The sequence below is a fragment of the Coptis chinensis genome, unplaced genomic scaffold, assembly GCF_015680905.1.
Source record: "Coptis chinensis isolate HL-2020 unplaced genomic scaffold, ASM1568090v1 utg157_pilon_pilon, whole genome shotgun sequence".
In the NCBI taxonomy this organism is placed as follows: Eukaryota; Viridiplantae; Streptophyta; class Magnoliopsida; order Ranunculales; family Ranunculaceae; genus Coptis; species Coptis chinensis.
Genome location: NW_028238108.1, coordinates 321,155 through 343,709, shown reverse-complemented (window position 1 = coordinate 343,709; position 22,555 = coordinate 321,155). Strand labels below are relative to the sequence as shown.

Sequence of the window (22,555 nt, the reverse complement as noted above, 5' to 3'; positions counted from 1 at the left end):
CCCATTGTGCTCACTTCAGCCATGAATTGGTTTTTCAAGACATCTGGCACATTGTCTTTCAGTACCTTAACAGCTATTTGCACACCGTTAGGAAACTGACCCTTGTAGACTTCTCCGTAGGCACCAGAACCTACTCGACTAGACAAATTAGGGTTTATGATGAAATCTCCAATTTTTGGGCGCTAATCAAAAGAGAGGGAAAATGCGGGAAATGACATTCAACTTGTTGGCTATTCAGCTTGTGTGGCAAATGTTAACACACGTTTTTTATAATAAATAAAATGACATGTCTTCACGTAAGATTATAAAATCTCCAAATTTGGCCACGTCAGCAGATTTTGGCCAGAATATTTGCCCAGGTCGCAACCTGAAATTTTTTTGATAGTACAATGTAGTTTAGTGCCTAGAAAATTGTATAGTATCCAAAGTGCAAAAACATGTATTGTACGTTGTATACTATGCCAATTAAGTGTTCCTAATTCAACACAAACAAGGTTTAACCCAGTATAAAAGAAGAACTACTAGTCTTCTGATTATTTTAGTTCTTGTACGTACGCATTCTTTACTCTAATGGCTGATTGGTCCGGTATCCCGGAAGAACTCCCGTCCGCTCATCTGCCAACGACTTCGATTCTTTTGTCGACTACTTGCGGTTTAAAGTGGTTTGCAAGTCATGGAGATGCGTTCTTACAACTATCCACCGCTACAACTTCCTCTGCTCATGCTACTCCAAGAAAACACTTCATCAACATCTCGTCGTTCTTTTCTTGGTCTTACCAGAGGTGGAGAAGAATTGGATAAGACCAAAGTATCTGAGCTTGATTTACCCGAGATCCATCGGCATAGGTGCGTTGGAGCCGGGTAATTGGATTGTTACATTGATATGGTACTTGATATGCATATTTTCAATCTATTCTCCAAAGTTCATATGAATCTCCCACCACAATCCACATTCAATACCCAATTTCGTGATCATAAGTTAAGTAAAGTGGTTTTAACCTATCCTAAGGATCTATCTGAAGATTGCATTGTTGTAGCCCTTTCCAAGCATATAGCAATTGCTAGACCTGGAGACAAAACGTGGACAACAATACAAAACATCTCCTTTGTTATGGACGTTATATACTTCAAGGATAAATTACATGGAATTTGTGCTAATAGGAAGTTATACATTTTTTATATCAAGAGTGATCCTCCAAAAGCAAGTGAAGTGCACGTGTCCAATTCGGTAAGTGTTGGAGGTGGTGTTACAGTAAATTGCTACTTGGTAGAATGGTCAGGGGAGTTGCTACAAGTTCTTCAACATGAATCTCGAAAAGAGGGAGGGGGAATAAAAAAGTTATGCACTAATGCAATGTTTTCAAACTTGATTTTGCTTATAATAAATGGCGTCCCGTGAAAAGTTTAGGACAACATGCTTTGTTCTTGGGTTTTAATACTTCGGTTTCTGTATTGGCTTCTGCGGAGACAATATTCAAGAGGAATTGTATCTACTTTGTTGAAGACCATCGTATGCAGTATTATGGAACTAATGTCGACATTGAAATTTCTTTTGACATGGAGTTTTTCATTTGGAAGACAGAAAAGTTCGACCTTTTTCCACCAACACTATTTCTGTTTCTCCATTTTCACCTCCTGTTTGGATTATTTCAAAACTCAATAGTTGATCTTCAGCATTTTTGAGACATGGACCTTTGTGCCGAAGTGGACTGTAGTAGTTACTACACCCACTTAATAAATTTTATGTTATGCTTAGCTTGTTTAGTTTAGTTTGTGCCGACATATTTTCTTGGTGTACGATGAAGTACATTCTAACTAATGTCATTACTTTGTTGTTGCATCTAAAATTTGTTGTTCGATATATTCAATAGCTATGATTTTCCTTAAAAAAAACGAGTTGTCTTGTGCTTTAGACATCGAAGGCCTGATGAATGATGAGAAACACGAAATCTATCTGAAGTCATGGTTGTTTGTATTATGGAATTAATCTCGACATAGAAAGTCCTATTGACATTTGAGTTTTTAATTTGGAAGACAAAAAAGCTCGACATTTTTCCACCAACACTACTCATTGTCAGCATTTTTGGGGCATTGTGTTGGGGATTACACCAATACCAATCGGTTCCCCACTACACAGATAACTTGTATTTGAACACAATTCAACTCCGGACAAAATCTAAATATCAACTACAACCTATACTAACATGCCCAACTTCGCTAAACAACTATTAACAATGATATAATAATGTAAAAGCGGTAGAAGCAAACCACAACACAAAGATTTACCGTGGTTCGCCAATGATGCCTACTTCCCAAGAGAGCCGGTTCTTAATAAAGTAGGAAGGAGGATTACAATCTCTCCTTACAGTCTCTCACCTTACTAGATCACTCTTATCTCTTTACAGGGTTGTCTCTCTGTAAAGGTTCTCTCTCTTTGTTTTTGTCTGGATTCCAATCCTTCTGACTTGTTAGGTTAGTTTTTCCAAAACCTTGATTTTTGGTTTTATCTCCAAAACCAAATTTCGCGCATCAGAGCAAAGCCCACGAAAAATAGACCCGAAGGCTCTTTCCTCTTTTGCGCCTTTCAATATCTTGGAGATCGAGGTGGCCCCTCTATGGCGTGGGTCGCCTCTATTCTACTGGAACTCGGCCGAAGTCGCCCCTGGACTGGCGGCTCGACATTTCAACGCCGAATTCGCCCGTTTCTCTCCGACTCTGTTTTCTCTCCTCATGTGAGGGATAACTCAACAATCTCCCCCTCCAACGGTGGTGGGGGCTACCTCCATGCAATTGCCAAATCAACGGGGAGGAGTGTCCGCCATTCCGCAATAGCACAACAAACATCAAACTTACCTTCGGTAAGACTTTGGTCATCATATCCGACCCGTTCTTGTCGGTATGGATCTTCTCGATACACAAATGCTTGTCTTCGAAAGTACTTCTCTAATCCAATGATAACATGCGCGTGTATGTGCTTGGATCTAGAATGAAAACTCGGATTCTTGCTCAAGTGGATGGCGCCGATCATCACATAGAACTACAAACCGTTTACGCTTTTAGCCCTAGTTCGTCGAAGAACCTCTTCATCCATAGCAACTCTTTTGCAACTTTCGGTGGATGCAATATACGGCTTCAGTAGTGGAGAGGGCAACACACTTTTGCAACTTAGATTGCCAAGAAACCTGCTCCCCCGTAAAAGTAACCGGATAACGGAGGTGGACTTCATCGAAGTCAACATCACCGCCATGTGCGCATCGGTGTAGCCTTCAAGTAAGGGCTTACTTCCACCAAAACACAAACATGATTTGGAAGTGCCTTTGAGATATCTCAATATCCACTTAACACCTTCCCAATGTTCTTTACCCGATTTTGACGTAAATCGCTTACAACCCCAACGGCGAAAGCAATATCCGGTCTAGTACACACCATGGCATACATCAAACCGCCCATTCGCGGATGCATAAGGAATCTTTTCCATCCGACTCGCTGCTCATGCTCACCCTTAGGACACATCTCTTTGGTCATGCGCGGGCGGGCACCAAAGCGGACAACCGACCGGCTTCGCTTTTGATCCATGTTGAATCTCTTCAACACCTTCTCAATGTAGCTTTCTTGAAAGCCACAACTTTCCACTCTTTTCTCATCACGAGTGATCCCAGATCCCAAGTATCTGCTTTGCTTGACCCAAATCCTTCATCTCAAAGGACTTACTCAAGTCTTTCTTCAGCTTGGATATCTTGTTGATGTTTGGGCCAACTATCAACATATCATCCACATACAAAGAATAGCACAATGAAATCCCCATCTGGAAATCTCTGAACAAACACACAATGATCGGAAGCAGACTTCTTGTATCCTTGCTTCGCCATAAAGGAATCAAACTTTATGTACCACTGTCTCGGTGCTTGCTTCAACCCATACAAGCTTTTTATCAGCTTGCATACTAGGTGCTCCTTGCCTTTGACCTCAAACCCCTCTGGCTGGTCCATGTAGACATCTTCTTCAAGGTCTCCATGAAGAAAAGTTGTCTTAACATCTAGCTGCTCAACCTCTAGGTTCATACTTGCGGCCATACCCAATACCACCCGAATAGAAGTCATCTTCACTACAGGAGAGAAAATCTCATCAAAGTCAATCCCTTTCCTTTGACCGAATCCCTTCACAACAAGGCGAGCTTTGTGCCTTGGGTGAGGATTGTTCTCCTCATGCTTGACTTTGTATATCCACCTATTTTTGAGAACTTTTCTCCCTGTGGGTTTCTCAACTAACTCATAGGTGTGATTCTTATGCAAAGAATCCATCTCGTCATGCATGGCCTTCAACCACTTTTCTTTGTCTGTACCTTCAAGTGCCTCTTGATAGTACATAGGTTCTCCACCATCCGATAGTAACGCGTCGTATGTGTGGTGGATACTGGTTGAAGCTATTCTCCCTCTGTCGGACCTCCTTGCCCCATCTGGCGGTGCCTCGTGAGGTTGCACTTCGCTTGCTCGGTGGTGGTTCATGCATCTCATCCGCATCTTCTATACCAATAGGTTCTATCCCATCATGAGCAATAGGATTCTCATCATGAGCTTCAAACTCATGGTTCTCTGCATTCTCAATGCCTTTACGACGCGTTCCACGGTAGGAACTTACGGTTCTCGAATCAACAAGATCATTGGTGAAAGCACCCAGAGGTTCTCACCTCCTCAAAGTCTGCTATGGTTTGGTCTTCCGGGGAACACAACATCTCGACCGGATTACCTTCTTGTTAATTGGATCATAGAGTTTGTAACCAAACTTTTCATCTCCATAACCAGGAAAAATGCACCGCTTGGCTTTGTCATCAAGCTTTGATCTCTCATCCTTCGAATATGCACAAATGCCCCGCGCCCAAATACCCCTAAAGTATCCATAATCAACATCTCTCGCCGACCATACTCTCTCGGATAGTCACTATTCGGAGGCTTTCTTTGGTGACGGGTTGATCACATGCACGGTATGCGCGATTGCTTCTACCCAAGAGCTTCTAGGTAGCTTAGAGTGAGATAGCATGCATCTCATCCTCTCTACAATGGTGCGGTTCATTCTCTCGCTATTCCATTCTTTGCGGTGTCTTGGGAACGGTGCGCTCATGGCCGAATCCCATGACTCGGCAATACTCTTCAAATGGCCCAATGTACTCACCCCCATTATCCGGCGAATACACTCAACAACAACTTTCGTCTCTCTTTCCACCATCTTTGTGGAATTTCTAACACGCCAAGTACTTCATCCTTGGTCTTCGGACTATAGGCCCATATCTTTCTTGGACGATCATCAATGAATGTCAAGAGTCAACGAAACTCCCTGGTGGGACTTCACTCTCATAGGACCACATAAAATGCGTATTACTAGTTCAGGGCGATTGTCCTTTCTCGTGAGCGGGAATCTTTGGAAAGACACCGTGTTGCTTTCCTACCAAACAATGAGTACATGTATTTAAATGTGTACCTTTTTGATGTCCGGCAAGGCCTTTTGCTTAGCAAGAACTTCCATCCCTTTTATGCCCATGTGACCGCGGTCTGTGTACGCGGTTCGGATGAAGCTTCTTCTTACGCGCGTTAAACCTACGCTTTACACAAACTAGCGTGTTTTGTAAAGAGAGCAAGTTTTCTTTCCTCCGGCGCTACAATGGAACCTGCTTTCGGTTTCCATACCCGTTACCAAACGAGTTTACAAAGCCATCGTCATCTAATTTCCCAAGCCGAAATTAGGCTTAACCGTATGTCGGGGACATGTCTTACATCCTCGAGTGTCAAGGTGTAGCCGACATTGGTTTCTACATGAACATCTCCAATGCCTATAATCTTGAGACTCCATTTATTTACCCATCCTCACTTCACCATATTCACCACCGTAGGTAGTGAAGAATCCCTGTCGCGATTGTGGCGTGATAGGATGCTCCTGTATCTATCACCCGCTCAGATATCGACATGAGGTACTAAGACAAAGACACACCACAATCGACCACAATTCCCACTAGGTCCTCGACTAGTGCGGTAGTATCTCGCTGTGTTTCCGTTCCTCGCACCATGTCTTCATGTACACGCGTTATTCTTCTCATCCCTCTTCATTGTTCTCGCGACTCATATCTGAAGTGGCCTTTGGTAGCACAATAGTAACATTGCCTCTGCCTTAGGAGTTCTAGCTTCACCCCTAGATTTTTCCGTCATCACCTCTAGAAGCGAGATGGTTTTCTGTTTTGACCTCTCCCCGTTTTCTGTGAAAGGGCCCTGAGAGGAGAGGAGCTGCTTCTTGCACTCCTTCTAGTCTCTTCATTCAGCGAGGCGTGGTAGCCATCTCCATGGTAACAATTCCATCCTTGGCTGCTCCATGTAGAGAAACCGCTAATGTCTCCCAACTTTCGGGAAGAGAGCCTAATAGAAACAAAGCCTCAACTCGTCTCCCAAATCGATCTTCATCAAATACATCTGATTGATGATACTCTGTACTTCATTAAGATGCTCAGACATTGAAGAACCTTCTTTGTACCGTTAATGCGCAAACTTCTTAACGACTAGCACTTTGTTTCCACCCGACTTCCTTTCATATAGGTCTCGAGTTTCTTCCACGGTGAAGGCTGTAGTCTCGGGGACACATGGTGAAAGACACTATCGTCAATCCATCGGCCGAATGTATCCAATCGCTTTTACGTCAAGCTTTTTCCACTTTCAAATTTCCTCATCTTTTTCTACGGTTTTACTCCCTCATTCTCAATGGGAAGTGCCAAGTCCTTGCAATATAGCAAGTCTTCCATCTTGGCTTTCGGATGGTGTAGTTCTTCCTATTCGGACTCATCATATGAAAGTGTTCGCGGAATGGTCCATCTCTACAAGTTATTTAACCTCAAATCTTCTCGGGGAATTTCGTCAAACACGCCGACCAAGATTCGGATAACACCCTAGGCTATTCTAACCAAGGCTCTGATACCACTTGTTGGGGATTACACCAATACCAATCGGTTCCCCACTACACAGATAACTTGTATTTGAACACAATTCAACTCCGGACAAAATCTAAATATCAACTACAACCTATAACTAACATGCCCAACTCGCTAAACAACTATTAACAACAGATAATAATGTAAAGCAGTAGAAGCAAACCACAACACAAAGATTTACCGTGGTTCGGCCAATGATGCCTACTTCCACAAGAGCCAGTTCTTAATAAAGTAGGAAGGAGGATTACAATCTCTCCTTACAGTCTCTCACCTTACTAGATCACTCTTATCTCTTTACAGGGTTGTCTCTCTGTAAAGGTTCTCTCTCTTTGTTTTTGTCTGGATTCCAATCCTTCTGACTTGTTAGGTTAGGTTTTCCAAAACCTTGATTTTTGGTTTTATCTCCAAAAAACCAAATTTCCGCGAATCTTGTAGCAAAGCCCACGAAAAATAGACCGAGGCCTTGGCCTTCCTCTTTATTTTGGCCTTCAATGTAATCGGAGATCGAAGGCTGGTCGCCCTCTATGAGCTGGTCGCCCTATTCTCTTGGAACTCGAGCGCGAAGTCGCCCTCTCCTCGAGTGGCTGGGCTCGACATTTCCAACGCCGAATTCGCCCGTTTCTCTCCAGCTCTGTTTTCTCTCCTCATGTGAGGGATAACTCCAACACATTGGATGTTCTCTTAACAAAGAGAAAAAACAATTCCATTATAAGGCCGTCTTAAACAATCTATTATCATCTGTTATTGGGCGATTTTTGGTAGCATATTTTGAAGAGTGTCTGCACACTTGACGCTTAGTTATTTATTTTTATTTTTTTGGTTTTCTCAGATCTTCTAATAGTTTTAGTTCAAGGAGGCAGAATCTGGCAGTGAATAACTCTTTGAGATTTCCTGAAAACACTCGGGTTGAGAGTCCCGATCTTTGGTAGGCGGACTTCCGCCATTAAAGTGATAACGACTCATTATTCTCAACTCTAGAGCTTCCTGCTCTTACTAACCAATGCAAGAACAAGTTCGTACGCTTTGAATGTGAGTCTAACACGGTGCATCTTCCATCTAGTGGAAAAAGTGAAAAGCAAACAAATTCCTCTAGAAGGCCCTGTGAATTGAGACTCTCCCTATCCAACACCTCTAGTGCTAACTGATGAGAATATGAGATGCAAACTCCAGTTAAGGACATTATATACTTAAAGGAGAAATTATATGGAATTTGTGCTAATAATAAGCTATTTATTTGTGATATCAAGAGTGATCCTCCAAAGTCAAGTGAAGTGCACGTGTTCTATTCTTCGTTAAGAGGTGCTTGTAATCGCTACTTTGTGGAATGGTCAGGGGAGTTGCTACAAGTTCTTCGACAAGAATCTCGAAAAAAGTTCTGAACTACTTATACGTTCAATGTTTTCAAATTTGATTTTGTTTGTAATAAATGGCGGGCTCATGGAAACCTTGGGACAACATGCTTTGTTGTTAGGTTTTAATAGCTCAGTTTCTGTATTGGCTTCTGACTCGACAATAATCAAGAGGAATTGCATCTATTTCACTGAAGACTATCATATGAAGTATTATGGAACTAATCTCGACATTGAAATTCCTTTTGACATGGGAGTTTTTAATTTGGAAGACATAAAAGTTCGACCTTTTTCCACCAACACTACCTCTGCTTCTCCCTTTTCACCTCCTGTTTGGATTATTTCAAAACTCAATGGTTGATCGTCAGCATTTTTGGAGCATTGGACCTTTGTGTCGAACTGGATTGTACTAGTTACTGCATTCAGTTAATAAACTTTCAGTTCTGCTTAGCTTGTTTAGTTTAGTTTGTGCCGACATATTTTCTTGGTGTACGATGAAGTATGTTCTAAGTAATGCCATTACTTCGTTGTTGTATCTTAGCAATTAAAACAATAAGTTAAACACAAAGATGAACACTTTCAACTCATGAGCTCAATTTTTGTTTGGGTTAAATGTTCAAGCCAAATGACAGAATTAATGGTTTACATATTTTTTAGTAGGAGGATTAGCTGTGAGCCCACCGAGTTTGCTGAGAATGAGGAAAGTGACACTGCCATAGCAGTTTCTACCCCCAACACAATGGCATTGCCTTCCGCATGGTAGCTAGAGCCAATACCCAAGTTTTTGTGCACGGTGAGGAGGCATTCTCCTGTAAAATTTTTGAATGATACGTTAGTGTTTAGTTTAACACCTAAGTCTTGACTTGTGGAGGTGGCATGGACCTTCTTTGTCTGAGTTGTACATAAAGGCCTTGGATTTGTGTAAAAGACTTGTTTTTTTTCTCAATAATATTATAGTCCTATTTTAAGAAACTCGCCTTGAGCCCCTCAAAGTTCTGGGCCGGCCCTGGCACGGCCCCATACCATAGGAAAGTCTGACTGTACCCGGCCCGTTTTGATGTAGTAATTGGTTAAGTACTCTAATTGCTTTCTGATTTTCCTAATCCAACACAAACAAGGTTTAACCCAGTATAAAAGAAGAACTACGGCATGTTCTTCTGAATTCTGATTAGAACCCAACCAAGAACAAGGCACATCTCTAAATAGAAAAAATTGGAAAACCGAGAAGATCCAATTTAAACTACAATTCAAAGTTTTCGTCAATCTTATTCTATCTGCTCCAATGGCTGATTGGGCTGGTATCCCTGAAGAACTCCTGTCTCTCATCTGCCAACGACTCGATTCTTTTGTCGACTACTTGCAGTTTAAAGTGGTTTGCAAGCCATGGAGATGCGTTTCTTACAACTATCCACTGCCACAATTTCCTCTGCTCATGCTACCCCAAGAAAACACTTCATCAACATCTCGTCGTTCTTTTCTTGGTCTTAAAGGTGGGGAAGAATTCGATAAGACGAAAGTATACGAGCTTGATTTACCCGAGATCCATCGGCATAGGTGCGTTGGAGCCGCAGGTAATTGGATTGTTACAGTTGATATGGAACTTGATATGCATATTTTCAATCTATTCTCCAAAGTTCATATGAATCTCCCATCACAATCCACATTCAATGACCAGTTTCATGATCCAACAATAAATCAACTTATGGTAAGTAAAGTGGTTTTAACCTATCCTAAGGATCCATCTGAAGATTTCATTGCGGTAGCCATCCATACTGTTGTCAAGAAGATAGCAATTGCTAGACCAGGAGACAAAACGTGGACGACAATACAAAACATCCCTTGTGTTATGGACGTTATATACTTCAAGCAGCAATTGTATGGAATTTGTGCTAATAGTAAGTTATACATTTTAGATATCAAGAGTAATCCTCCAAAGGCAAGTGAAGTGCGCGTGTCCTATTCGTTAGGTGTTGGAGTTGTAAATCGCTACTTGGTAGAATGGTCAGGGGAGTTGCTACAAGTGCTACAAGTTCTTCAACATGAATCTCCAAAAGAGGAAGGAGGAATAAAAAAGTTCTATACTAATGCATTCTATGTTTTCAAATTTGATTTTGTTTGTAATAAATGGCGTCTCATGAAAAGTTTAGGACAGCATGCTTTGTTCTTGGGTTTTAATACTTCGGTTTCTGTATTGGCTTCTGCGGAGACAATATTCAAGAGGAATTGCATCTACTTTGTTGAAGACCATCGTATGCAGTATTATAGAACTAATGTCAACATTGAAATTTCTCTTGACATGGGAGTTTTTAATTTGGAAGACAGAAAAGTTCGACTTTTTTCCACCAACACTACCTTTGCTTCTCCCTTTTCACTTCCTGTTTGGATTATTTCAAAACTCAATGGATGATCGTCAACATTTTTGAAGCATTGGACTTTTGTATCGAAGTGGATTGTACTAGTTACTGCATTCAGTTAATAAACTTTCAGCTCTGCTTAGCTTGTTTAGTTTAGTTTGTGCCGACAGATTTTCTTGGTGTACGATGAAGTACGTTCTAAGTAATGCCATTACTTCGTTGTTGGATCTTAGCAATTAAAAGAATAAGTTAAACACAAGAACACTTTCAACTCATGAGCTCAATTTTTGTTTGGGTTAAATGTTCAAGCCAAATGACAGAATTAATGGTTTACATATTTTTTGGTAGGAGGATTAGCTGTGAGCCCATCCAGTTTGTTGAGAATGAGGAAAGTGACACTGCCATAGCAGTTTCTAACCCCAACACAATGGCATTGCCTTCCGCATAGTAGCTAGAGCCAATACCCAAGTTTTTGTGCACGGTGAGGAGGCATTCTCATGTAAATTTTTTGAATGATATGCCTATACCTGAAGGACGGGGATTGCCAAAAGCCGCTCCGTTAGTGTTTAGTTTAACACCTAAGTCAAGACTTGTGGAGGTGGCATGGACCTATTAGTGATATTCCAATATAGACAAAAGTACCTCTCTTTGTCTGAGTTGTACATAAAGGCCTTGGATAGGTGATCAGTACAAACGAGGTGGTACTTCATAGATTTTTTGCAAGACCCAAATCCTAAAAGAGGTGGTACAGAAGGGTTAGCAGCTTAGCACAGGGGGAAAATGAATGTCCTTCAGGCAATCCTACAAGCTCTGATGTATCACTTTCGTTAGACTTCGTACTTCGTAGAGTGTCCTTCCATTCTCCCTTAAATGTTCTTCTCGGTTGGTTCATTACATCAAGCCATGATGGATTGATGGAAGAGTTCATTTGTCAAGAAAATCATTTACTTTTACGGAATGCACATGCATATTTGATAACTCATATTTGTCAAGAAATCATTTACTTACTCTTGGAAAAAGGAGTTAGAAAAGTAAAATACAATGTACTTAAGCATAAACAAAGAAATAGTGTCGTACTCCAGAAAAATAGGAAATGGCTGCCTCCATAACTCCATTAACCTATCAAATAAACCTTTCATCTCAACTTTTAGCTTTAGAAGGGGGGGAAAAAAACACTGACGTAGCTAATCTTAGAACCGGTCCTATTGTCATTTCAAAACTGGTTAAATTCAACAGTGGAAAAAGAAAAAATCTCGGAAACTAATTTTGTTAGAACTACTTCCGGAAAAAAAGAATGCCTCGGCAGAAGGGTTGGCGCAAGTATCCTTCAAGCAACCGTACAAGCACTAATGTATCAAATCTAAGAAACTTCTCAGTACCTTCGGGGCCTGGCATGAATAAGGCCAGCCATAAATACGTGCCATTCAAATGCAAGCCAGACTCAAAAATACAATCTGCACTTTGTTTTCTATTAAACGCTGCAAAATTTAATTTGCCATCTGTACATAAATCAGGCGATTTCATATTCACAAACATGCTAAATCAATTAACTAGAACGACAAGTCCACAACAAAGAATTTGGAAGGGAAGCTCATAAGTGCATCTCCCTTCAATGTTTATCTCTATTAAGCTCTTATATCCCCAAAATTTCGACTGAGGTATTTCTTAAACAGTGCTTTTGAAATAGCAAGGGAGTCGCCTTGGGCCTGCACTGGGTAAAGTTCCGTGCCTGACTGCCACTTGTTTGAAAATGAAATCCACTCTGTTTTCCATTCCTCCAACTTAAAACTTTCATTTCGTCTCACACTTGTCAACAGATAATCGAAATATGTTGAAGCCCTCGGCAAATAGTATCCTTCTAAGAGTCCACTCCAAAATTTGTTCGCTGAAAATGTACAAGAAAAGAAGATTGTCAACAACACTGATGAATAACGTCAAGTCACCCGTAAGCGGAGAGAATTATTACCATAATCATGGAGCTTATTCTGCTTGGTTTTTGTATTGTCGTACCACATTGTCAACTGCGTCCTTGCGTTCCACTCATACTATTAAGAAAAAAGAAAATAGACATGAGATTGATACACGTATTAGAGATGACTATAGGAACAGTGGAATCATGTGGTTATTACCTGTCTCTTCTCGGTAGGGTTAGTAGCAAGCCTTTTAGCACTTTCTGTCCAAGTTCCTAGTAGAAAATTATTGTCAGAAGCAAGCAGAATGTCAATATCTTTGATGAGTTGGAGAAACTTTTGGCTCTGAAGACTTAATGCATTGGCATCCTTTAGATAGAAAGCAATCATCGCATCCGCATATACTTGGTTTGCTAGTTTTGAAAGCACTTGTCGAAGTTAGGTCAACCAAGTCGTATATCTGCCATGAAGCAGCACAATAAGAATTATCCTTAGAGTCAAGTTGCAGTCATCAAGATTCCCTCATTTATTTTCTTAATCTGTGGAGTGAAAACTTTGAGTTAAATTGCAATTTGGTGTTTATCTTACATAAGCAGATTAAAATTTATTACTGTACAAGTAATACATTCTTATCTACTTATAGCTCTTACAAGTATATTATATGGTCTTTGATTTTTTGTGGAAGGTTAGGACTTCACCCATTGACATTAGTCAAACCGTTGATGATCGCAAGAGAGAGAGAACTTTGTCAATTTAAATAAGTGGTTACCTGTACGTGAGGCTTCCTGCAAGATAATTTCTTGCATCTAGGAACAGTTGTAAGGCGACAATGACTTCCTCAGTTGAGTACCATAAATGTGGCTGATTATGCTGAGGCAAAACAAAGGTCGTTTCTCTTGAGGAGAATCTGTTGGTAGTACCCTGCGAGAAGAGATTGCCAATATGGCTATCTTCGGACATATTTGATTGGAAGTATGATGATGGATCAAAATCTGGAAACTTAACAATGAAATCTTTGTTGTGATCCTGCGAGAATGAAAATGGCAGCCAGTCTTAGAAGATCCAGTCTGAGAACTTTATTCATAACATCGGAATTGAACTGGGTACTGTAAAGTTGCTATTCAGATCAAGCATATCGAACAGCCTAATAGATATATACTTTTCATTGGAGAAAATGGTGTAGTCAGAAAATTTCTCATCATAATGTTCATCCTTGTCCTCCCACTCAATAGTGTGTTCCTTAAACCTTCTCAAATTTAGTGCAGTTCCCAAAGAAATATGATCAAGTTTAATCTCCCAAAGAATCAAGTCAAAGAAAGAAAACCGATACAAAGAACGTACAGAAATTCCATCTGTGCAGTTGTAGATTGTCCGGTGAAGAATTTCCCATGCATCCTCAATTAGATTAATTTTTTTACCATATCTTCGATAGGAGTATGATTTCAGCCATTCCTGCAAAAGGAAAGGGTGGTTGGCCTATAATTAAAACAAGCGGTAAACATATAGATTTCTATGCATTAGGGTAGGTTTAATACAGTTACGGTCTATAGGTGTTTTTTTTTATTTAATTTATTTTAATATATTGATATCTACTGAAATACTGTAGTGCACAACCACAATTAGGGTCCTATTGATTGGGCAGTGTTCTTACATTATGACCTTTTCCTTTCATATAATAGGATGTTGATGTTCCACAGTTTTCCATAACATACAAAACTGTCAATCAAATCTACCAAACTTCTGATAACATGTGCCCAGTCTCCACAGTGCACATTATCAAAGTATAATTATTTTGCAGTCTTTACATATAAATACTCTCTAATTTCTCTTAGTGATTATTGAACAATGCAATAGATTCATAGGCGTGGTACTGTTGTGGCTAAAACAGAGACAAATAAATCTGTTTGACAGCTGTTCTGTTGCGGCCAAGTGAAAATGTGATCATCTCCTGTTTAACTCCTCAAAACAAACTGACAAAATTGATGACAAAGTTGAGAAGGTACCTCAAGTTGGACTTTTTCACTACGAAAAGCCATCTCAGACATCAGCTCAAAGACTACTGGATTCTGTTCAATTCCCTCCATGCACATGCCAACACCAACCTGCGAGACAATAAAACGAGAAATTTTTCTCAACTAGTGCTAATTGTGAGATCCGAATGGCTACTAGAATGCGCCAAGTAAGACTTGTCAACGTAATACCTTTTCTTAAGAAAAAAAAACTATTCCAAGTATTTGGATGAGGTGATAGAAAATTAAATTGAATGGAGAAGGTTAAGCATTTATAGATGTACAAACTGAAACTTTCTTGCTTCCAACATCTTCTAAAATTTGCTGACTAGTTCAATTAAGACGATCGACTCATACACCAGAACACCGATCTGAAACTAACAATGACAACAAATTCAACCATTTACAAACCAAATTTGGTTAACATCACAGACTCATACTACTATATGTATAACAATAAGGTCAAAACATTTTGCATTTGAAAGTTGAAACACCTTCAAAATGCTGAAATCAATATTAGTACAAACTTAGACATATGTGAACTCCATATAAAACCTAATTTATTTTTTAGCGCTAAAAGATAAATTTCATTCATTCCAATAAAGAGAAGTACAAGACAAGGAGTTATTCCCCACTAGCCAAGATGCTTAGCTGCTAGATAACAGGCACCCAAACAAAAAGATGTGCAAATTTACATCACGAAACGATGTTACCCCAATTATATACATAATTGACAAAGGCTGCTTGACCACAGGCCTGCAGCCTGGGCAACCCTAGTCTTTAACAAGGAAAGGCTAATATATGTGATTACAGCCAAGAACTCAAATTATGCTAAGTGGACAAGCATGAGACACGTTCCATGGAAGACTTCACATAGTTCAACCAGCATGGCAAACCATTCCATCACAAAGGAAGTGCAACTTCAGAAAGTAATGTAATTCTTGCAGGGAAAAATGAAAGTTGTAACTACAGAAAAAATAAATAAAAATAAGCCACGTGTGTATTGCCACCACTAAAACAAATGATGGAAACATGTTATAAAGCAATTCTATAACCCATTCAGAAAAATGCACACAATGTTTTAGGTATCATATAAAGATGATCTGACTAAGGATTGTGGGTGATGATGGTCCCCTTATCATTCCATTACATATAAAACACCCAGAGACTAGCATATCATACACCACGAGATTGAGAAGTGTGAAAGATATATAAAGCTGAGTATACCATGGTTGAATTTTGGCTAATGCGAGCTTCGACAGGACCTGAAGAAATTACATCCAGTATCCCATACATTTCAATATTCCCACCAAAGTTATGCAAAATACACCTGTATTGAGAGAGAGAGAGAGAGAGAGAGAGAGAGAGGGGGGGGTTACACTGAATTAGCCCAGTTGATGAATCCAACAGAATTTAATATTATTAATATTTTTTATTTTGAAAAAATAACAAGAACTGCATAATAAACCAACTAACTTCTTTTAAAATGCAACATCTTGCACTCAGAGAGAAAAGAAATGAGAAAGAAAAGATATAGTGTAAAATGAGATTACCAGACATAAGGAGTTCCATAAAATTGTGAAGACTTCTCCCATACGGGTCTAACTTCAGCAGATAGATCAAGAACTATCATCTTTCCAAATGGAACAGAATGGAGTAGTGCCTGCAGAACCAAGTTAAATTAATCAGAGTTACTAAGACAGAAGATTTTACTAAAATCAATCACAGGAAAAGCTCAAATAGAATTTATATATATCGTCTGTGTGGGTATTTATGTTTATGTGAAAATTGATTTCTACTTGGTACAAAGGCCTTCTGAGAAAATCCCATACCACTTCACCACAATGACTTAATTTGTTTTACATTTTAGACAGTTAAATCAACCAGCTGAGTTCATATTAACCCTTATATGCATCCATATGAGAATATCGTAATTAGAGAATTTTTTAAGAAGGAAGGGCACAGTGTTGCACAATGACAACTTTTCTAACGCACCATCTCACCCATGACACTACAAAATCTTAAGCCATGCAACTGACTGATAGTCTCATAAATGAAATCCATTCGAGTCTAGAATGCAAAGGTTCTGAAGGTGAGAATCAATTTTGTAAAAGTAAACATCATACTCTCATTTGTGGTGGCTTCCAGAATTCAAACTCGTTTGTGAATAACCAACCCTGCAAACCATTAAAATTATCAACTGGTAACAATCAAGAATAAAAAATGTTTCAAGTACATACACCGGATAATAGTGCATATTAGTTGAAGACCAGACAATTCACGATAAAGAGACCTATCTAAAAAATCATTTATCAGTCTTTCTATGACCTACTTTTGCATTCTCTCCTTTTTAATCAATACAAATTATCAACAAAAAACACCAGAATCGGCACAACAAGTGGGCAGAACATATATAGAATCTAGTAGTAAAACACTGGTGATTATTAAAAGAGTCCACCAAAAATCAACACGTAGCAGGATCAACCATTCAACCCAGAGGTAAAACGAATTTCTATCCACCATGGATGGCCTCTAGAAGCCCATTTTTATAGTGATTTGGCTAGGAAAATGCAATCTAATAGTTATAGACTTATAGTTCACACTGACGATGGACTCTTCGTCATATGAAGTCACAAGGTCTTTCCAACATTATCCAATAAGGAGTACACTGCAGAGAGAGAGAGAGAGAGAGAGAGAGAGAGAGAGAGAGAGAGAGAGAGAGAGAGAGAGAGAGAGAGCATACTTGCATTAGCCACACAGAATCCTTATGATTGTAGGACATTGCCTTATAAATAGAAGCTCCAAGTAAGGAGATATAAGTTGGGTCATCTGTCGGTGGGTAGTTTTCATTAAACGTTTCACTACATTGAACAGACAAGTTAAATGGGAGACTTCATAAAGGAGAGATTTATAAAGAAAACTGAGACATCGTCTGTGATTTTCACTCACGATTTGTTTTTTCTGTTATATAACATATTAAGTAACATTGCTTCAAAAGCTCATCCATAAATGATTTAAGTCTCCGGAAAGATCAATAATGATGTACAGATGAGATAAAAGTTACCAGTTGTATATATCAGTTATATCTCCATATTCTGCAAAAAAACAAAAGCAATTTAATTCAGAGGTAATCAATGAAACACATGAATGAAGATGAAACACCAAAATTTAATAGGCGAGGTATGGTTTTGCTTCCTTCTTTTCCTTTGGAATTCTCAGTAAAATTCATCATTACATTACTGATAAAAAAATATTCCTACAAGCCAATCCCAATCTACTATGTATGCCGACAGAACCTTGCTCATGTGTTTCCTTAATTGAATTTCATAGCAAAACCTATGGAAAGTAAGGTTTCAGGATTCAGTACATATTACTACAAAAGTATCACACCTCTAGGCAACCTCAAATGTCCTCATTGTGAGGCTGTCTCGACCAATAAAATCTAGAAATTAAAACTCCTAAAACCAAACCTAACAAAGGCATCCAATGCTTTCCTTTTTTGATGAATCAAACTTTTTTATTTATGTAAAGTAGGATAGGACAGCAACAGTAGTCTTGGTGAGGAAGGGTTCACCAAAAAAAGAGAAGGAAGAATAAGTAACAGAAAAAGGTGACAACAAGAAAACAAAGTGGATTACTCTCCAACGTGTTGCCCCAGCTAAACACTAGCTCCTTAATGTGGTTGTTAGAAGAGCCAAAAAAAGAAGGGTTGGTAGAGATTAATTCTGTCACAACACTGATAAATAGACAAACACGCTATCCAACATACTGCCAAGGGAATCAAGGCTTTATTATTAAGCCTAACTGCCTAACCCAGTACCCATACCATAATACCAGCTATTCATAAATTATAATATTAGCTGCGTTGCGGTCAATACGGACTGCACTTCACTGCCTCTAGGACAGGTTAGTTGATCCCACACCTGTTTAGTGACGGGGGAGGCATTATAAGACGATGCAAAATCTCTGAATCTGATCTACACAAAGCACCACACTGCAGGTATTTTCGTGTCTATGAACTCGAAGCCAATGACTTCACTATCTTACAGAGTATAGATGAAATTGATAGATAATAGAACTACTTCATATGATAATAAAAAAATGTGCACCTTCCATTTGTTGCTTAATAAAAGCATGCCCAATTTCAACAAATAGGGGATCTGATGGATCAAGAAAATACGAACAGCACCAGCGAGGATCACCATCGATAGTGTTCCTAGTGCAGGGAGAAGTGAAATATAGCTAATAAATCTTTTAGAGTATTATGGTGAAATTATAGCCAGTTATTAATTCATGATTGCACAAAAAATTTGTAAAGACCAAACTTCTTCATGGATTATCACGTAAATAGAATTTTAAAGACGTTAAAACATTACCAGTTTTTAAGTCTAGTTATATTGGCTGAAGGAAATGCGATTTTGATGGCTGCTGGAACATTCCCAGAGAATGATGGCAACACTGAACAGAAACACTGAAATATCAGTAGAATTCATTTTGTTGCAAACATATTAAACTAACTAATGATATTGAAAAAGCAAAGGTAAAAGGGTGAAAAACATTTCCAAAGAGGAAACTAACATAGACTTTTACAACTTTCTGCAAAAGTTTTATCACTTCAACAAAACTGCAATATGTGAACACCTCATATTAATTAAGTCATTTCAAAAAGTAATTATACTAGAGGTCTAGAGACACCTCGAGATCAAAACTCTCTTCCAATGTTCATTGTAGTTTTAGACTTTGAGTCATAAGTCTTTTGTCTTCATAAAGTTTCATACAAACAAGGTGGTAATCCACATGATAAGATCATTATTTTCCTATAATCTTAAAAGAGGGGTGCGACACGATGATCCAGGAAGTCACCCATCCTAATACTACTCTTGCCCAAGCACGCTTACATGATAAGATCTTATCATGTAAGATAAGATCACTTCAAGAGCAAAAGAAAGTTTTACCTGGAGTCATGCCAAGCTCTATCATGCGAGATAGAATGAGTTTCTGAAGAGCCAACTGCTGATCCAACCAACTTTGTGGGAGAGGTCCACCCCATCTGTGTTATGACAAATATTGGAGTCTTTCAATATATCTGTAAAAGGTAAATTGTGACACGTACCCAGTTACCCGCCGAATGTGTAACTTCTTCCATAAAAGATTGTTCGCATTAATTTACAATATTAATATAAGCAAGCAACCATATATACACAAACTTCTTGTTCCATATATTTCTTACCTTGCTTTGTATTTCACACACACACACACACACAAATATATAGATATATACATGTATCTATTTTATATTATAATAATGGGAAGACAGAAATAATTTTTGCTCTCTAATTACTATGACAATTTTCTTCTGGCATAACAAAATAAGAACAAAAGTCAGTCAGCTGTAAGTGCCACCCACCCATGTAAATTTCCCATTCGAGCCCAAGAAAGGAAAGCAGGTCCTCCGAAGAAGCCATCCAAATCCTCCTTACTAGTATTGAAATTCTGTCATCAGAGACAACGATTAAATACCAGAATGTTAGAGTCTTCTTCTCATTTTGCTTTTCTTCCCAGCAAAATAATGTTGTATATAAATGTGAAAGAAATTAGACACAAAAAGTGAAACTGGGACTGAATAACATTTCAACCCAATCAGAGGAACACATGAGTTTTGCCTAAAGAATAAATGTGAAAGAAATTAGACACAAAAAGTGAAACTGGGACTGAATAACATTTCAACCCAATCAGAGGAACACATGAGTTTTGCCTAAAGAAGAGCCTGTGCTATTCCATCACGTTGACACTAAACATTCAAATTAGCATTGTTGGGCAGTAATGGAAAATCCCAGACTATAGAACAAACCTATCCATGTATGAAACTTTCAAAGTGAGATAGTTGAATGAACTGCATCGCTGGTTTTAACTCCAAAAAGGAAACCAGAAGGTAAAGCCAGTTCACATAAACATCTAGTCCACAATAAGCCACTTGTAGGTACTAAATGCCTTCTATGGAGTGAGATGTATTCAGATGAGTTTGTTTAAACCGAATATTAAGAAATTGGCATTTTGATGTCACATTGGGATCAGTCACGTTACTTCGAAAAAACCTACAGTTCAACAGTTCCTACATTGTTCAGGATGTTAATTGAGCTATTTAGTTTCAAAAACATTACACTCAGACTCAACATGTCAATGATTACATACAATAGATAAGTCTGTTCTCAAACCATGCGCTCTAACTAGATAGTTTGAGAAATAAAAACACTGCAAAATTATGGATAAAATACAATTGAAGTGAATAACCATATCACCTTGAAAACTTTTTGCCATATGGCCTCTTGCCCCGTAAAGGCCAGGGGCAAGTTAATACCCTGAAGAGCCATCCAGTCTATCTCTTTCTCCCACCTTTCCCAATCCCACCAAACAAAAGAATCTGGAAGGAAGTAAGTTTAGTGCTTCCATTATTGTAAATATATGTACTGAATTTGTATGCAGCTAGATTACTAAGTTATCTACATGATATCATATTGTAAATGATTGCAAAGCAAAGGGAAAAATAACTATTTCACTGAAATTGGACGCCCATATGGAAACTTAAAAGGTTCACCTTTGAAGCTGGATTATCTGGCGGTGAAGATTGAAAGACAATAAAAGAAAATGTCAAAGGATCTCAAAGAGATTACTATCTACTAACATACTTGATCAAATAAAATTGTCATTGGTACCAATATATGTTTCCCTCTAAAAATTTGTCTATCCCAATATTGGGTCAAACGATTTTCAAATAGTGACATTTATAATTTATATCACCTAAATGTGGAGTTAATTATAGTAAAGAGATTGGGTTTTCTAGACATGTTAGTTTTGACTTTTGAGAAAAGGAAAACCAAAAAATCAATCTGAAACAAAGAAAAGAACACGCTCAATACTTACAACTAGAAGTGACAGCGTTTTGGTAATAATTCCACGGGACTGGACGCTGAATCATCACCCCCTCGTCTTTAACAGCCGGTAATGATCCGGCCCTTGGAATGGAAGACAACTGGACGCCGCCGGTTCTGTCCCACGAAATATGAGCACCGCACCAATACTTTAAATACCAATGGAGACCAGATGCAATATCAACCCCAGTGGTGCCTTTGATCCTGTTAGAAATGATAAAATTAGGAAAGTTTACTTAACACAACTCACCAATGAAATAAACTCTGGGCGTACATTATCTCTTTTCCTTTCTCGCTTCTCTTGTCGACATTTTTAATCCAGAAGCAACTGTATCCACCGCAAACATCCTGAAACATCAAACGAAAGCTTTCCACAACTGATTCACACCCAACAAGTACCAAACATAGTGAAAGCAATGGTTTTAAGAAATTTGTACCTTGGGAACTATTTTGAAGTCAAAGCTGGTTGCATGAGTAGGCAACAGTCTCTTCAAAACTCCCATAACTGCAGCTTCTTGTACAGATGAAGTAGCTTTCTTAGTGTCCAGTTTCGTCGATAAAACTTGCATTGCTTTATTCCTTTGAGAAGAAGGGAAAGTAGTCGTAGTAGTAGAAGAAGAAAAATAAAAAATAAAAACTAGGAACACTAGTGAGAGTAGAAACAGAAAAAGCTGCACAACTCGAAGCTTTGACATGTTTCTGACTTTCTGACCCACCCACTTTGAGTACAGTCCGAGAAAGAGAGTGCAGCAGAAGGTTGATGAACATAATATGGTAGCCGGCCATGGGGACCCCACGAACTTTTCAAGTAATAATGCCAAGTACAAAAGTACAACTTCTAATCATCGAAAACGTCAACTTAACTCTTTTTCAGTTCGCAACCGCCCAAGTAAAAAGAAAAGTTTTAGTTTTGGGGCTTTTTTTGGCTAGTTTTAGACTTTTAGCATGGCTTCAACTTTTTATTATCGTTGGCTTGTGGTCTTCTAGTTGAGATAAAAAGCAGAAGGCATGACAATGAGGAATGAGGTTTTTTTTGC

General features: G+C 38.8%; 2 protein-coding genes across 6 annotated transcripts; one reads left to right on the top strand and one right to left on the bottom strand.

The window, feature by feature from the left end:
- Positions 1–9,371: 9,371 nt before the first annotated feature.
- LOC147473965 (putative F-box protein At4g22165) lies at positions 9,372–10,956 on the top strand. Its single transcript, XM_086586824.1, has one exon. It carries the CDS (start codon positions 9,599–9,601, stop codon positions 10,721–10,723), a length of 1,125 nt encoding a protein of 374 aa, XP_086442950.1. The 5' UTR covers positions 9,372–9,598; the 3' UTR covers positions 10,724–10,956.
- Positions 10,957–12,020: 1,064 nt separating this feature from the next.
- LOC147473964 (alpha-N-acetylglucosaminidase-like) lies at positions 12,021–22,375 on the bottom strand. 5 transcript variants are annotated; one of them, XM_086586848.1, is made up of 19 exons: positions 21,956–22,375; positions 21,793–21,866; positions 21,511–21,722; positions 20,889–21,010; positions 19,997–20,082; positions 19,545–19,639; positions 18,966–19,047; positions 18,699–18,805; positions 17,654–17,684; positions 17,333–17,450; positions 16,716–16,766; positions 16,143–16,252; positions 15,817–15,919; positions 14,584–14,682; positions 13,922–14,032; positions 13,350–13,606; positions 12,800–13,119; positions 12,637–12,715; positions 12,021–12,555 (listed from the first exon to the last, which is right to left on the bottom strand). In XM_086586848.1, the coding sequence occupies exons 1-17, from the start codon at positions 22,211–22,213 to the stop codon at positions 13,107–13,109; spliced, it is 1,929 nt and encodes a 642-aa protein (XP_086442974.1). In that variant the 5' UTR covers positions 22,214–22,375; the 3' UTR covers positions 12,021–12,555; positions 12,637–12,715; positions 12,800–13,106. The 5 variants fall into 5 exon arrangements, with proteins under 5 accessions (XP_086442974.1, XP_086442972.1, XP_086442973.1 ...); XM_086586846.1 differs by having other exon boundaries at positions 12,800–13,040; XM_086586847.1 differs by having other exon boundaries at positions 12,637–12,718; positions 12,800–12,855; positions 21,956–22,373.
- Between the last annotated feature and the right edge of the window lie 180 nt (positions 22,376–22,555).